The sequence below is a fragment of the Sphaeroforma arctica genome, assembly GCF_001186125.1.
Source record: "Sphaeroforma arctica JP610 unplaced genomic scaffold supercont1.55, whole genome shotgun sequence".
In the NCBI taxonomy this organism is placed as follows: domain Eukaryota; class Ichthyosporea; order Ichthyophonida; genus Sphaeroforma; species Sphaeroforma arctica.
The window spans coordinates 65754-82290 of NW_014040503.1; the positions used below are offsets into that span (position 1 = coordinate 65754).

Here is a 16537-nt window from a genome sequence, read left to right on the forward strand (position 1 = left end):
AATTGTATTTAGTTTAATATAGTTTGAAACCTAGTAATTTCCATCGAAGTTTACAGATGGCTCCGTCGTCAGCATAATATAGTATTTTTAAATCCTAATAATAGATCCTTCACCCCAATCAAATACTGGCATGCCCAACCACTCCTCAATCGCCACCAATTTCTCTGATATCTCCCGTCTAAACCGTTATCTCAACCAAATTGCCGCGGAAGCTCCACCAGGTTCGTCCACCTTTGTGTTCCTCACGACGCTGTCGCCCAGGTGAAACGACATACAGCACGTACATGGAAATAGCGACTTGATGAAAACATCGACACCCGCTTCCAACAACATCCTGTAATATTCGGTCTCTTAAGGCGATATTAACGTCTTTGAGTAGTTAAACGTAATAAAGTCGTCTAAAGCTCAAATGAAATTTAAGCAAAACAAACGTAATTAGTCTTTTAGTAAAGTTAGGTTTGCCTCGTGAAAACAGCAATACTCTGATGAGGGATTGTGAGGCTGAGACATCGCCTATATATAATCCTCTCAGTACTGTTCTCGCCGAAGGGATTTTATTTAGTGTTTCGTTGTCGCTCTAATAGAAACTATGGTATGTTTCGTTGTGGCGAATCCGAGAGACTCATAAAATCCTATCTTTAGAAAAAAAAGGAAAGAAAAAAAAGAAAAATACTCCTGATGTCCATAGTTATTGCATTAACCAAGTTATTGCATTAACCAATAACTTGCCACATATCAAAAATTATCGACTTAGCCTGCATCAGATTGGCACATCTGGTTGGCTGAACGGAGGATAAACTAAGCAACGCTAATAGTCCCTAGAAACCTATGTTCGGTTGAGCCATCTCGCTACCGAAGTATTCAGATATAAATAGATTTGGAAAGTAAATATAGTTCTATTAATAGAACTAGACCAAATCTTATGTTTGGCAATTGACTCAGCACATATCTTCCATTGTTGACTCACTTGGCCCAAGCTTTAAACGGGAATTTACTGACCACTTCTTCCCATCAATCTTTCCTGAACCACTACAGCGACTATGAGAGCCATACCATATGTTCATACATTGTATCATACATACTTGCCATTTTTGAAAAAAAATAAAATATTATCCCTATGAGAGCCACACCATATGTTCATACATTGTATCATACATACTTGCCATTTTTGAAATAACTAATATTATCCCTATGTATGAAAATGATCAAGGCTACCCTGCGTAAAATGTAGCACTTGAAATACCTTGATACTGGCGTCGCCACTGGTACAAAACATGCGTATCATCGGCCTACCACCTCCGCCTCCCTCTAGACCTATAAGCTGACGAACTACGGTATCTGTGGTGACCACGCCTTTGAAATCGATCTCCAGATACTTTCAACGAATCAAATCCATCGGCCCCAACAAATGCCAACAATCTTATGGATATAACCGATACCGCCATCGACTGTATCGCCTACGCAACAAATCAGTCAAAGGAGTTTAACTATAGCTTTTGTAACTTTGTGAGGTTGGATCAAGTTAATAAACCAGAAAAACCCTTTTTAGTAAAAATATTACTGTTTATTATATTTGGGACACCAATATATATACTAATTCAAGAGGCATATATTTTGGATCTCCGTTGCTAGGTAAAATATATAGCCTCTGTTAGTGGTCTAAACCTAGTTGGACTTCGAGTCCTAAAACAAGTGGAAGAACTCTGGACAATCAAAGCCGAACTTCAACAGTCAACACGCCTCCGAATTCCGAAACTTCACTTTTCATTCTGGACAGAGTATTAGTTGCTATGTCTGTCCTTCACAGTCTCCTTTTTCTGCCTTCAGCAATCACTATTGAATAGTAGTAGCATATGAAGAGGCCGGTGATATAAATAATAGCTGCACAGAGAGTAATTTATTGCGCGGGAACGTTAGCGCGCAAACACAAATTCGTCGGATCTCGGGGTACATATGCTAATTTTTATAAAATTAAAATTAAAAGTGAAGAATTATCCTATTTTTACCAAAAAACAACAACAACAAAATTAACAAGCCTGCGCTGTCTCCACTCTCCAGAGTTCAGAGACCAGAGACCAGAGACCAGAGTCCTGAGTCCAGACTCCAACAGAGTCTCTGTCTTTAAGAGTGAAAGAGAAAGTCAGAGAGAACGAGAGAGATAACTTGTGAAGGAGAATACTCGGGTCACCGCCTCACCAGTCACCAACCTCATAACGTTTGGCGTCATGTGCATAAAGGTTGACTTTTCAACGTTAAACGGATTTTTTTTTTAGTGTTGCAACGTATTTTGGTATATTTTGACCTGGATATTAATATTGTGACCTGAATAGTACTTTGGTCTGAAATTTGATATCAGAATGTGTCTTCAGGACAAAATTCTGGTGTGTATATGCTTATTGCCCGACCTAGAATATGGCCTATCTAAAACGGTTGATTTCCAACGTTTAATGGATCATTTATTTGCGTTGCAACTTATAACGATAAATATAAGGTATAAGCTGTGAGAGAACGAGAGAAAAAATAAAATAAAATATTGTTTTGGGTTAGGCTTTTAAAAAAAACAAAAAAAAACTAAACGGATTTGCGTCAAGAAAAACGATGCACTATTTTTTTACGTTGCTATTTTTAAAATAAAACAAAACAAAACATATACATAATATGTATATGTATAATGTAGCGAGAGACTGAGACCGTGTAGTGTGGACTGTGGACTCTGGGTCTGAGAGTCTGTTGAGAGCGAGAGAGAGAGTGCGAGAGTAGAGACCGAGCCACCGAGTCAGAAAACACTTTAAAGGCGGAGAGACCGAGAGAGAGATTTATAAAAGGCCGAAGGAGTAAAAGGATAAAGTTTCGCCTGGTTTCGACTGGTAGGCGGGAGTGGTGGGTACCTAATATGGAACCATCTCAATGATCTCCAATGGTATTCTTGAGATTTTCGGGACATCATTGATTATGGAGAAAAACTGAAAAAAAAGGTTCCGTAGGATTTTATCATATGGTGTTGAATTTTATTCATTTCTGTTCCTATAAATTACCATATTTGGCGCTTTTCAATTTTATATTGTGCAAGACATAACCATCATTCGGTCGTGGCCTGCGTAAAAGTGTTGCAAGGTTTATAATATTGTGTGAAGCATGAATTTATGAACTGCGACACAAATGTGTTCATCCTTTTATTTTTATATTTAAATGCAGCGTGATTACAGATCAATCCGTCATATTTCATATCACAGACCCACATTGCACCCTAAGTAAATTTACATACAAAGTATCCCTAGTCACTATGGAGTCCAAAACAGAGATGTCGGCAGCTGATGACAATGACATTTACGATGATGACGGCATTAGCACCGGAGGAGAAGCACCCCCATTCAGAAATAATGGCCGCTACTGCTGGGGTGGCATGACCAAATGCGCTTTTATTGGCTTGTGCGTGTTTATAGGGTTCGCTGTCTTCATCGCTATCATGGTACCCGTTATTTTCATCAGTGTCGGAGCCAGTATGGCACAGTCTACAACCGATAACACAGTCGTAAGTTCAGTGCCCCAGATTTTCTTTTCGTTTTATTTTGCTTCGCTTCAATTGTCTTGCCTTTCGTCACATGCATTTGATCGCGATAGGACAATGGAGGGCGTTGTATTTCAACAAATGTTAAGTATGATGGGTCGCAGTATAGGAGAAGCGATCGTCCTATGACGTGTTGTTTTTGTACCACTTTTCGATTTATCTTTAGTAAAAAGTCTTCGATTAGCTCATTGTAGCTACTATTGTAATTGCTCATTGAAACTACTATTACAATTCAGATTACGATCACGAACTCCTCATTGACCTACTGGGGCCAGAACTACAAGACTAGCTGTAGTCCTAAAGGTGATTGTGGGGCACGACTTGCGGAAGATGATGAAGGCAACTCCACGTGCAACATCATTGCAACTCCAGTGTGTAACGCTGTACCCACTACTATCCCCAATCTGATGGTTCTCAATCAGACTCTAAAGTTTAGTAACGTTGCTATCCCCGGTGTCCTTCAAGCCGGACGTTACGATATGCTTTACACCAATGAGAACACTGGTGATCCCGATAACTACCCATCATCTGACGGGTTGATCCTCATTGGCGACTTGTATGTACCCGAGCTTGATTTGCACGGCCTTGAGAACAACGAGGTCACAATCCCGGACGTTGAGGTTATTTTGCGTGTGCGTAACCCAGAATTCTTTTCCAGTATGTCTGCCTTGGCTTCTGCTCCTGGTATGAAAGGAATTTGGAACCAGCAGGCCGGAAGCGCCATTGTGGAGGCCAATATATTAGGCACCAAGATGTACTACAAGGCCAGCATGGCTTCTTGGATCTACAACAAGAATCTAAACCAATGTGATGGTCCCATGGCGTTGCTCCCTCCTTTCTCAAGTAAATGCCCATGCAAGAACGATTGCATCGATATGGCGGCTGGACATTAAAGTATATAGTATGATTTGATGTGTGGACTATGGTATGTACATCCATATAGACGCTTCTGCGACTATTCCTTAGACCAACATAAGTCGGTAAGAAAATAAAGTATATATTTAGAAGCATGGCCGAGAAGGAGTAGAAATTTCAAAGTCATAGAGGATCAGGGACTCAGGGTGAGACAGTCGTCAGTCTGGCCCTGGAGCTGCTGTACACTAAAAAACAAAAATAAAAACAAAATTCATACCATAGCTCTCTAAATTATACATTTATACCCATTTTGAATTTTGGTAGGCTAAAAAAAATAAAATCCGAATTACATACATATGTCGCAGTGAAGCCGACAAGAAATTTTCGATCAGAAGAAGGAAGCGAAATTGAAAAGAGAGACACATGCAAGTCTGATGCAGATGATTGAAATAGATATTCATAGGCAAAACCGTATGCCCAATTGCGCATTGCTTCACATCTAGTGTCCGGTGTCCGAGACTAGTTACTATCATTTTCTCAGTTTTTCACACACGTATTTGATATGTCTTCCGCAGTGCTTACTTCATATCGCAATATTTTAAGAGCCAGCGGTGCAACATTCACGGGCGATGCTGAACTCTTGAAAGGTTGGTACGAATATGTCTTGGTAGATTCTTAATATGAAAATCCTGTTCACAGCATGAGCAGACTGAAACTACGTCGCCATCTATAGTAGTATTGCGATGTCAAACAATATAAGCGTTCACAAACGATGACAGAACCTAATCATTGAAACGCAGTCGAACAGACAGTTGTATGCATATACGGATAGTATACCCACACTCTCCATGGTCTGTGCCTGCTCCTATTTGATTTATTTGGAAAAAAAAACACGCATGTCTTAACATAAAATCTAAATATACCTACACCTACACACACACAGGTTTACGCACACACACACACTCACGCGCATACACACACACACACACACACACACGTAGTAAAACACACACACACACACAATATACACAGACACAGACACACACTCTCTCACACAAACATACACAGACACACACACTCACACACACACAAACATACACAGACGCACATACTCACACATACATGCATACATACAACACACGCACACAAACATAAAACATAGGCACACACACGCACACACACACACGTATACACACACACTCACGTGCACACACACACACACACACACACACACACACACACACAATATATATATATATATATATATATATATATATATATATATGCAAACATATTATATGTGTATGTATATATATATATGTATGCATATACATATATGTATGTATATATATATATATTTATTTATATATATATATATACATATATTATGTGTCTATGTATGAATGTATATATGTATGGATGTATGTATGTAAGTATATATGTATGTATGTATGTATGGATGTATGTATAGATGTATGTATGTATGTATGTGTATGTGTGTGTGTATGTATGTATGTATGCATGCATGCATGTATGTATGTATGTTTGTATACGTGTGTGTGTTTGTTTGTTTTTATGCATCCATTTATGTATGTATGTATATATGTATGTATGTATGTATGTATTTTTGTATGTATGTATGTATGTATGTATGTATGTATGTATGTGTGTGTGTACGTACGTACGTATGTATGTATGTATGTATATATGTATGTATGTATGTGTGTATGTATTTGTGTATGTATGTATTTATGTATGTATGTATGTATGTAAGTATGCATTTCATGTATTTATGTACGTATGTATGTAATTATGCATCTATTTATGTATGTGTATGTATTTAAGTATGTATGTATTTATGTATGTATGTATGTTTGATGTATTTATTTGTATGTATTTGTGGATGTATGTATGTATTTATACGTGTATAATAATATATGTATGTATATATATATATATGTGTTTGTATATGTATGTACACACACGCACACACACGCACACGCTCAGATACACAAACACACACACAAACACTTACCTACATATATACATACCTACCTACCTACATACATACATACATACATACGAACATAAATGCATATTTCTGTATTTTGAGTTCATGTTAGTTTTCACTTTCATGTTCTTTCATTTGTCTTGTTTCTCCTTCTATACCGAATATTGTTTATGGGGCGTTTTTTTTTTGCTAAGCACCTGCGAGCCTAGCGAGCGGTGACCCTCGGCCATCCAATTGCACTATTGATAAACTTATATGGGCTGTCCTGATAGATTACCTTATTGTAGCCACGTGTATTTCTTTGTCTCATGTAACGAGCTCATAAAGTATGGATGGAGCATACTGATTCATATTTAGGCGTATGTCTACTTATATGACACACCCAGTTTATGTGTTTCATGATTTAGACTGCGTAAATTCATATTGGGATGATTATTTTAAAGACTATTTTGGCCGATGGTCAAAGAGACATTTACTTTGGCTATTCGTAGAAGGACTGGAATGGTTACAGCCCGCTGATACCTTGAAGTGTCGAACGAAATGTTGCAACATAATTACGACCTGAGCAATCAACGACATGGTTTCTTCTCAATCGAGTCTTCCGAGTGTCACGAATGCGCATTCTGACGCGAGAGTTCTTGTTGACTGATATGTGGCTGAGCAGTTAATGCGTGCTAACCATCGGAATGCATCTTATGCACCTTAAACCACACACAGCGTTTCGACAAGAGATCCGGGGACATTTTGAGAAAAACCGTAACGAGACCGACGAGAAGAAATTAAAGAAGGTTGGTGCTACAATGGCCGACTTGTCGTTAGTGCTATAGAGTTTGGTTCGCTGATGGTCGCGCCTAATGTTGCATCGTAGTTAGCAATCTCGTTAAGATATGGTTCATTTGTCCCCGTCGTTCACAATCTAAGTTCGGTTGTGTGTGCTGGAAGAGGTCTCGTATACTAGTCGCTGCTCTGACTACACTAAGATTAATTTGTTCGTGCCGAACTTCTGTTTTTTAAATTTGACTTTCGTTGCGATTGATGGGCGTTTAACCTTCGCATCGCTATATGTGGATATTTCGAAGAGTACTAACAATGTTCAAAACGACCGTTTCTTTTCCTAACAGATGCTGAAGCAGAGCGTGGACTTGGAAAAGATGGTTCGAATGAATCTGGTGCAAGGCAAACAGACCGGGGTGGACAACACGATAGGTCAGTTGTGCTGCTGGAACGTGCATGATATCATCACTTGCCTTATATGACATATTCGATGGTTCAATAGCAACCGTGTGGTAGATCTATTCACATGTCAAGCCAATTCGGCCCAGATTAAGAGTATCTGCTCATGATAGGAGAATCCTGATTTCGTTCCCTGGTGTTAATATTCTCACGTCGTCGCGGAGTAGGACGTGATGCATTGTGGGAATTGGCAGTGGGTTGTTTGCGCTGCCCTTGTTGCGTGTCAACAATACCTTCGTTTGAAGCCTACACGTAATGTGACTGTATAATCATCTGAACAGCCCCGTTCATACTGTAGTTCTGTAATATCCAACTCAAATCTAAGTGTGCACGTGTGAATTTCGAGCCGTATTTATATCCATGTACACAACCGTTGCCACACAGCTGTCAATCTTAGCAGTTACTGATTAAGGCTTACTTCACTCAATTACAGAAGTTCGTACTACGGGGGATACGGAAATGACGGATATGAAGAAGAGTCGATGTAAATAAACTTACATGCAAAAAGCAAATAAACTTAAATGCAAAAAGGCACAACAGCAATCGGCCTCGTCAAATACTCGACGCTGACTTTAGAGGTTTAGCCCATTGGGTTCAGTCAGTTTGTGAAAGAAGAAGTCGCCAATCAATCAACGTGGAAAATGATGACATCATATCCTAATCTCGTCGCACGTAGTATTCACACACTGCTATAACAAAATAATCACACGCTATTACAATATAGTAGTCACACGCTGCTATCTATAATATAGTAATCAGACGCTCTTATTATAATATAGAAGTCAAACGCTGCTATAATATAGTAATCAGACGCTCTTATTTTAATATAGTAGTCAAACGCTGCTATAGTATAGTAATCAGACGCTCTTATTATAATATAGTAGCCAGACGCTCTTATTATAATATAGAAGTCAAACGCTGCTTTAATATAGTAATCAGACGTTCTTATGATATAGAAGTCAAATGCTGCTGTAATATAGTAATCAGACGCTCTTATTATAATATAGTAGTCACACGCTGCTATAATATAGTAATCAGACGCTCTTGTTTTAATATAGTGGTCAAACGCTGCTATAATATAGTAATCAGACGCTTCTATTATAGTATAGTAGTCAAACGCTGCTATAATATAATAATCAGACGCTCTTATTTTGATATAGCAGTCAAATGCTACTATAATATATTATTCAGACGTTTTTATTAGTAATCAGGCGCTTTTACGCTGCTACAATATAGTAATCATACGTTCTTATTATAATAAAGTAATCACACGCTGCTATAATATAGTAATCAGACGCTCTTATTATAACAAAGTAATCACACGCTGCTACAATATCGTAATCAAACGCTTCTATTATAATATAGCAATCACACACTGCTATAATATAGTAACCAGACGCTCTTACTATAATATAGTAATCACACGCTGCTATGATGTAGTAATCAGACGCTCTTATTTTAATATAGTAGTCAAATACTACTATAATATAGTAATCAGACGTTCTTATTAGTAATCAGGCGCTTTTACGCTGCTACAATATAGTAATCATACGCTCTTATTATAGTAAAGTAATCACACGCTGCTATAATATAGTAATCAGACGCTCTTATTATAACAAAGTAATCACACGTTGCTATAATATAGTAATCAGACGCTCTTATTATAACAAAGTAATCACACGCTGCTACAATATCGTAATCAGATGCTTCTATTATAATATAGCAATCACACGCTGCTATAATATAGTAACCAGACGCTGCTATAAAAAAGTAACCAGACGCTCTTACTATAATATAGTAATCACACGCTGCTACAACATAGTGATCAGATGCTCCTTCAATATTACAAAGTAATCACACGCTGTTAAAATATAGTAATCAGACGCTTTTAGTATAATATAGTAATCATACGTTGCTATAGTGTAGCAATCAGACAGTAAAGTAATCACTCGCTGCTACAATATAGTAAACAGACGCTTCTATTATACTAAAGTAATCAGACGCTGCTATAATATAGTAAACAGACGCTTTTACTATAATTAAGTAATCACACGTTGCTATAATATAGTAATCAGACGCTCTTATTATAATAAAGTAATTACATGCTGCTATATTATAGCATTCAAACGTTTTTACTACAATAAAGTAATCACACGCTGCTATACTATAGTAAACAGACGCTTTTATTATATCAAAGCAATCACACGCTGCTACAATATAGTAATCATACGCTCTTATTATAATAAAGTAATCGCACGCTGTTATAATATAGTAATCAGACGCTCTTATTATGTTAAGGTAATCACACGCTGCTACAATATAGTAATCAGACGCATCTATTATAATATAGCAATCAAACGCTGCTATAATATAGTAGCCAGACGCTCTTATTATAATATAGTAATCACACGCTGCTATAATATAGTGATTAACACTCTCTTATAACAGAGATTACACGCTTCTACAACAGTAATAGATGAGAGCTTTCCAACATTAGCGTTCAACATTTCCGACACAAGAACATGAGTTCTAGAATACAAAAGGTTATGCCCTAAAACTGATTCGAGTGGCATAATTTGTGTTGTCTGTTAAGATCCATCCAACACCACAGAAGTGGCTCAATAGTTTTTCAATTTATAGTCGGTGACGAACCTCGCATATGCACTCAGCAACGTTCCCGCATACATAATTATTCTTTATTCAAAATATTATCCTTCATTGATATCATGCTCTCTCCATTTTATCCTTTATTCAAATCATATTCATCTATATTCCAAACATTATCTTTTATCCAAAACATACTCTATTGAGGTTGTTTGTATAAGCTAGTCACTGCGTCTACTCTTGTGCAAGTGAACGCCGGTCAGCGTTTGCTGCCAGTGCTTGACAACCATTTGACACCAAGACGTTCTCCAACGACAAGAACACAGAGCTACACTGACACTGCACAGCACTCTCAGCCAAGCACTTTGAAATCTCTTCAGCACAACAACAGTTCAACCAGCAACGGGACAACGTTTACTCAAAAACACGTGTACTAGTTGAACACCATGGATTGCGCACAGAACGAAAACCAGCCACATTCGGATAGAACTTTTATATACAGAATTATCGAGCCCTGCAAGTATACACGGGCGACTATGTCTTATGTCTATGTCCAGCCAGGCATTGCGTACACATCTAGGTCCACGCACACCGCAAACTGCAAATCGTAATCTCGAGCCACTGATGATTATTACTAAGCTTGGTTGCGTTGCTGACTATCTGTTGTTGACGGGTACGTTGGCCTTCTCCATGAAGGATCGCTTCAATTCCGGTGTGAACTGGCTGTTGATGACGTATACAGATCCTGTGATGGAGTGATGAACCGAATGCCAAAAGAGGTCAATATATGGGTCAACTATTGAAGCTAGGGCGGTATCGTTTCTGCGTTTGGGAAGCACACCGGCGTGTAAAGTAGTCCAGGAGGCCCACCATAGAACAAAGCCACCTCACAATGGTTGTTACCACGCTTGCCGTCGCAATGGACGAAGTTGCATACCTACGTCTTGCACTGAGCCGCATATCTCTCGGTAATGTGCCCTCCCACCCCCACGCCAGACGTACATACAAACAATGAACAGAAACGGTTGGTGATAGTGAATGTGTCGCGGTTAAAATTCTAAAACTCGAAGGCGCCGTATGTAATGTAAGGAAGCGCATCTGCACCACTGAAGAGTTTCATTGTGGCAGGCATGAGCTTCGCACTATTAAGCCAAACACTTCTTGCGTGTCTGATACGATAGATGTAGCAAGGCGTTGTACTGGCAAAATGTAGCAATGCTCTTATTTACAAGGTTCGTCTTGTCAGCGTATGTGTTCTAATTATAAAAGTTGATATATATATATATATATGTTATCTTTAGTATAACCCTCAATTGTGAGTAAATTTCTGACGGTTTGTAAAATTTCGCTACGACTTTCACACCTAGTACATACAAAATTGCTTCAATAAGTCCGGTTCAATACATATAAGTGCATTCCTCGAAAAATAACATGACGCTATTATACATATAATCAAAGGACGATACAACACTGTCCATGGCGCCAACTAACACTCCCTTCTGTATAGTCGAGGGACCAAATATCATTGACTTGCTATAGACGATAACCAATAAGTCAGTGCGGTTCACTCTAGCACATACGCTGTCTAGTAGCAAATGCATGATGTAGTCTGATAGAAGCCGACAGTCAAAGGTAATATACATGAGCAGAAATACTTGTCGAAGATTCTAATTACATATACAACGCATATATCCACAAGGCCCCTCCAGAGTAATCATGAAGGTAATATACGTGTACAGAAATACTCGACCGAAGAATCGAAATGAAACGCATGTGGTACAAATATGTCTGTACTATACCTATGGATTAGATAAACCCTATTACAGGTATATAAACTCTAATACTGGCAGATAGACCCTATTACTAGTAGATCAAGCCCATTACTGGTAGATAAATTCCGTTACTGGCAGATAAAACCCCATTGGTAGATAAACACTCTGGTATATCAACCCCATTCCTGGTAAATAAACCCCAGTACAGGTACATAAGCCCCAATACTGACAGATAAACCCCAGTACTAGTAAATAACCCCCATTGGTAGATAAACCCTATGGCTGGTATATCAACCCCATTACTGGTCGATCGGCCCCAATACTGATAGATAAACCCTATTGCGGGTAAATAAACCCCACTACTGGTAGATAAACCTTATTACTGGTTGAGTGTCTAATGAGTATTTCTCATGTGCAGCAGAAAAGGCCGTTTCACATTAGTGGACGATAATCTCATAGTCCTCACAGGTACAGTGCAGGTGCATACATCCAAATAACTAAGCACCAGGACACACACTACGACCGAGACTGAGACAGCAAGACCATGCACGTGCAATTCTGATCATGGTGCATATGCGCAACTCTTGCTGAGATAAGTTGCGTCCATGCGATGAGCACAGGAGGACTATTTTCTGCTGTAGGCGTCGATGGTTTGTGTATAGGAGATGTTGTGTGTGGGCGTGCGCAATATATCAACAAGCTGTGTTCTTAGTAAGTGCCTGGACCTCTAAGTCGCATACGTGTGGGCGCATTGCCATAACTTATGAACGATACATATATGAGCAGTCCATGTTCCCTATTGACGAATGTGAGATGTTTGAGCAGCTCATGTTACCTACTGATGAATATGAGATGTTTAGGAAAGATACGTATTCAACCTCACTTGCGGGCGGGCTGGGATATGCACTGATTCAACTCTACTGGAAGTGGGATGGCACGCCACACCGCGTAATTTGAGACACAATGATTGGAAGCGATGGAATGTCTCGAAGACATCCACACACGCCACAGTTTAAGACAATAAAAAATATCTTCCCACGACATAAGGTAGAAAGAGTGGTGCGAACACAAGCAATCAATTAATCAAGCAAAATGCCATACATACGCTTGTGTGACATTGAGAAATAAACGTAACAATTATCTACCGCCGACTATCGCCACCACAGCTTCAAACCCCTTTCAATTGTCGACACAGACGACACTAAATAAGGCTACGTTGCACAGAAATCACAGATAAGAACACACACACCATCTGAATAAAACTTCGTTGCAAAGAAATCACAGACAAGTACACACATACCATCTGAATAAAACTACGTTGCAAAGAAATCACAGACAAGTACACACATACCGTCTTTCAGCTTCACGCCCAGAAAGTTCTTGCGACTGCGCTTATCCAGAGGTGTGCTCAGCGTATCCTTGTGTACGTGGTCGACCATTTGGATATCCTTCCACTTGAAATGGTGCAATATACTTTGCCGGTCATGCGACACAATGATAATGCCCGTGCTGTCACCACATATCTTGATGGCTGTCCGCCACCCAATCTTAACGGAATACTTGCCCTTGACGCTCCTCTTCGTGTGCACTCCATCCAGTGTGAAACCCCTGTAGCCCGTATGAAACGTACACTCGCGCACCAACCGGTCCATGTCGGACTTTGTGAGGCCGCTTACATCATCCAGCTCTTTGGACACGGGCTCGTCCTTGGTCATGGGTTCACTTCTCTTGCGCTCGAGTTTTGTGTCATCCTCTTTGATGGTGCCGACCTTCGGCTTCATTTGTTGAGCCAGTGCAGGCGCGAACGGGTCCGCGTCACGGTTTTGAGGTGTGCCTGAGAGGTTACCAGCTGAAGGGGTTGGCGTGAAGGGGTCAGGGAAGTCCTCCGTGATAGGCTGGTTGTTGAACTGTATGCCTCTATTTGTCGATGACGCAGGGTTGTGGTTGTACTGCAGTCCACTGTTTTGTGCAGATGCTGGTGTGTGGGATGTGCTTCCGAACGGGTCAGCCGATGGTTGTTGCTGGTTGTTTCCCTGTCCTGCAAAGGATGCGAATGGATCGTTGTTTTGTGCAGCAGGTGCCTGCTGGGTACTGGGCACTTCCATAAGGGGATCGAAGGAGACCGGCATAGCAGCATTGGACATCGAGTCTCGGCCCGTTTTCATGGCAGCAAGTGACTTCATGAGCTGATCCATAGAATTAGTACCCGCCTGTGGCGGGGGCTGTTGTTGCATGCCCATGCCCATGTTCATATTGGGCTGTTGTTGTTGCCCCTGGTTACCAAAGGGAGCGTATGGACCCGGTTGCTGTGTTGCGCCCATATTGGGCATGAATAGAGATCCTCTGTGTTCATGGTCGAGCGAACCCACAATCATATCGCCTTTAGCGTGCGTCGTGTTGATAAGCTGCTGATCGTGCACATAACTGGGTCTGTGTTGGTATCCCTGCGTCTGCCCCTGAGGCTGCGTCTGATTTTGGTACGTGTTCATGCCGTTGGCAGGACTCCCGTATTGAGGGGACGCATAGCTATTCTGAGGTACTTGATAGGGGTTGCCCTGACCCATAAAGCCCTGTCCGGGAATACTCTGGGCTTGAGTGTGTTCAATCTGCCTTTGCTGCTGACTAGCGCCGAATTGGGGCTGTTGTTGCTGTTGCTGTGCACCAAGCCCACTCACAGGCAAGTCATCGCCAAACGGATTGTTACTCATCGCTGCAAGTCTAAATAAGATTATTTTCCGTCTCTGACGTTTGTGTCTTTAGATAAGAATATAGGGATATGGCTACTCTGGGTTCGTTGACCACTGCACAGTGCACGTGGTGCTTACAGAAATGAATTATGTACAATTAAACCCGTGTGATTCTCTTACAGTAAATATGCGATGTAAGTCCGTCCTTTTGCTCCACTCGCAGTATTTTTTTTTGATCAGCGTGTAATGTACAAATAGTCAAATACGGATCATATTCTTAGAGCGAAATATAGAGAGATGTAACAGAGAATATGTATATATAATTTGTATCATAAAAGCTATTTCACTATTGATGAATCCTCTATCAGAAATAACAGCGCGTCTCAAACGGACTCATTTTAGGACTCACACCATACCGGACGTACACTCATAGTCTCATTCAGCAAATAAATAAGTATGTAGTCTCGACTCTCGAGCATACAGGCACTCAAAAGTCAGTAGTGTATTTACTATTCACTCGAGAGAGAGAGAGAGAGAGAGAGAGCCGCCACCGTGACTCTCGTTCCGGCCTTCCGGATTACTATTAGAGATTTCCGGCCCGAGTCCTCCAATTTGGTAATTTTTCATTTATTTTTATTTTTTTACTGTAACTTTTTACCGCTACAATGTTTAAAAACGTAATTACGTTTTCGCCAATTCATATCCCACACGCCCCTCAAAGTGTGGACTGAGGACGGTGGCGTGTGTTAGTGTGTGGACTGCGGACTGTGGCCTGTCGTTCGGCGTTCCGCACGACGATATCGGATATGATTTGCCTTGAATTCTGTAAAAAACGTAAAATGTAGGAGGAATTTTTACTACGCTCTCCAATTCGTCTCTAGAGTGAATAACTGTGGCAAATACCAAATATAGAGCTGTCATAGGCTTATTTTATATGTTCTAAGAAATACTACTAGATTTTTTATCGCATGTCTGCCCATGTCATGCCCTTTTTTAACTTCTTCCAATGCCGGTATGTATTTAGTTGTACTCATCGGCTGGCTCTGTTGGGTTCCAGCTTGCCAGGGTTTGTTTTAAAAATATCACTTTTGCTTTATGTATACAGTATGTATAATAAAATTTTGTAAAAGAGATCGGTTTCGGCGTTATTATGACATCAATTAAACACTCGATACATGTATACCTTTGTTCTTTAAAAATGTGAGCTACTCCGCTCGAGACTTCAAACTCAAAGGCGTATATAGACGCCGCTGAGAAATACGAAATTATATGTTCAATAATAGATGATATTTGGGTTCAATAATAGATGATATATGGTTGGGTACTATAATAGATATATGGTTGGGTACTATAATAGATATATGGTTGGGTACTATAATAGATATATGGTTGGGTTCAATAATAGATGATATATAGTTGAGATGAGTTCGATATTTGAGAAGCTGAGTCCAAACGCCAATTCACCAAGTGCGCAACCTGAGTACTATTCGCAATAGCCTTGATATTTGTTTTGGACGCGTCGACATTGCTACGGAAGTAGAATATGCCTCTGAGATTCTATTGATATGTGAATATATATTACACACATGTATGTACACTTCTACGCATACATGTAGACACACCCACACCCACACCCGCACCCACACCCACACCCACACCTGCACCCACACCCACACCCACATCTGCCACACCCACATCGACCCACTACACACCCACACACAAAGCGCATACGTACACACATAAAAACACACAAGCGCGCGCACACACACACACACACATCGACACACACACACACACACACACACAC

The 16537-nt window shown here is 40.1% G+C and overlaps 3 protein-coding genes across 3 annotated transcripts; 2 read left to right on the top strand and 1 right to left on the bottom strand.

The window, feature by feature from the left end:
- The first annotated feature begins 3171 nt into the window (after positions 1 to 3171).
- Positions 3172 to 4701, top strand: SARC_01397 (hypothetical protein). The gene is made up of 2 exons (XM_014304868.1): positions 3172 to 3532; positions 3805 to 4701. The coding sequence occupies exons 1-2, from the start codon at positions 3284 to 3286 to the stop codon at positions 4459 to 4461; spliced, it is 906 nt and encodes a 301-aa protein (XP_014160343.1). The 5' UTR covers positions 3172 to 3283; the 3' UTR covers positions 4462 to 4701.
- A 2419-nt stretch (positions 4702 to 7120) lies between these two features.
- Positions 7121 to 7690, top strand: SARC_01398 (hypothetical protein; the record flags this gene model as incomplete). The annotated part of the gene is made up of 2 exons (XM_014304869.1): positions 7121 to 7222; positions 7556 to 7690. 2 exons carry the CDS (start codon positions 7121 to 7123, stop codon positions 7688 to 7690), a joined length of 237 nt encoding a protein of 78 aa, XP_014160344.1.
- Positions 7691 to 10927: 3237 nt separating this feature from the next.
- On the bottom strand, positions 10928 to 14751 carry SARC_01399 (hypothetical protein; the record flags this gene model as incomplete). Its single annotated transcript, XM_014304870.1, has 2 exons — positions 10928 to 11016; positions 13395 to 14751. 2 exons carry the CDS (start codon positions 14749 to 14751, stop codon positions 10928 to 10930), a joined length of 1446 nt encoding a protein of 481 aa, XP_014160345.1.
- Positions 14752 to 16537: the final 1786 nt, after the last annotated feature.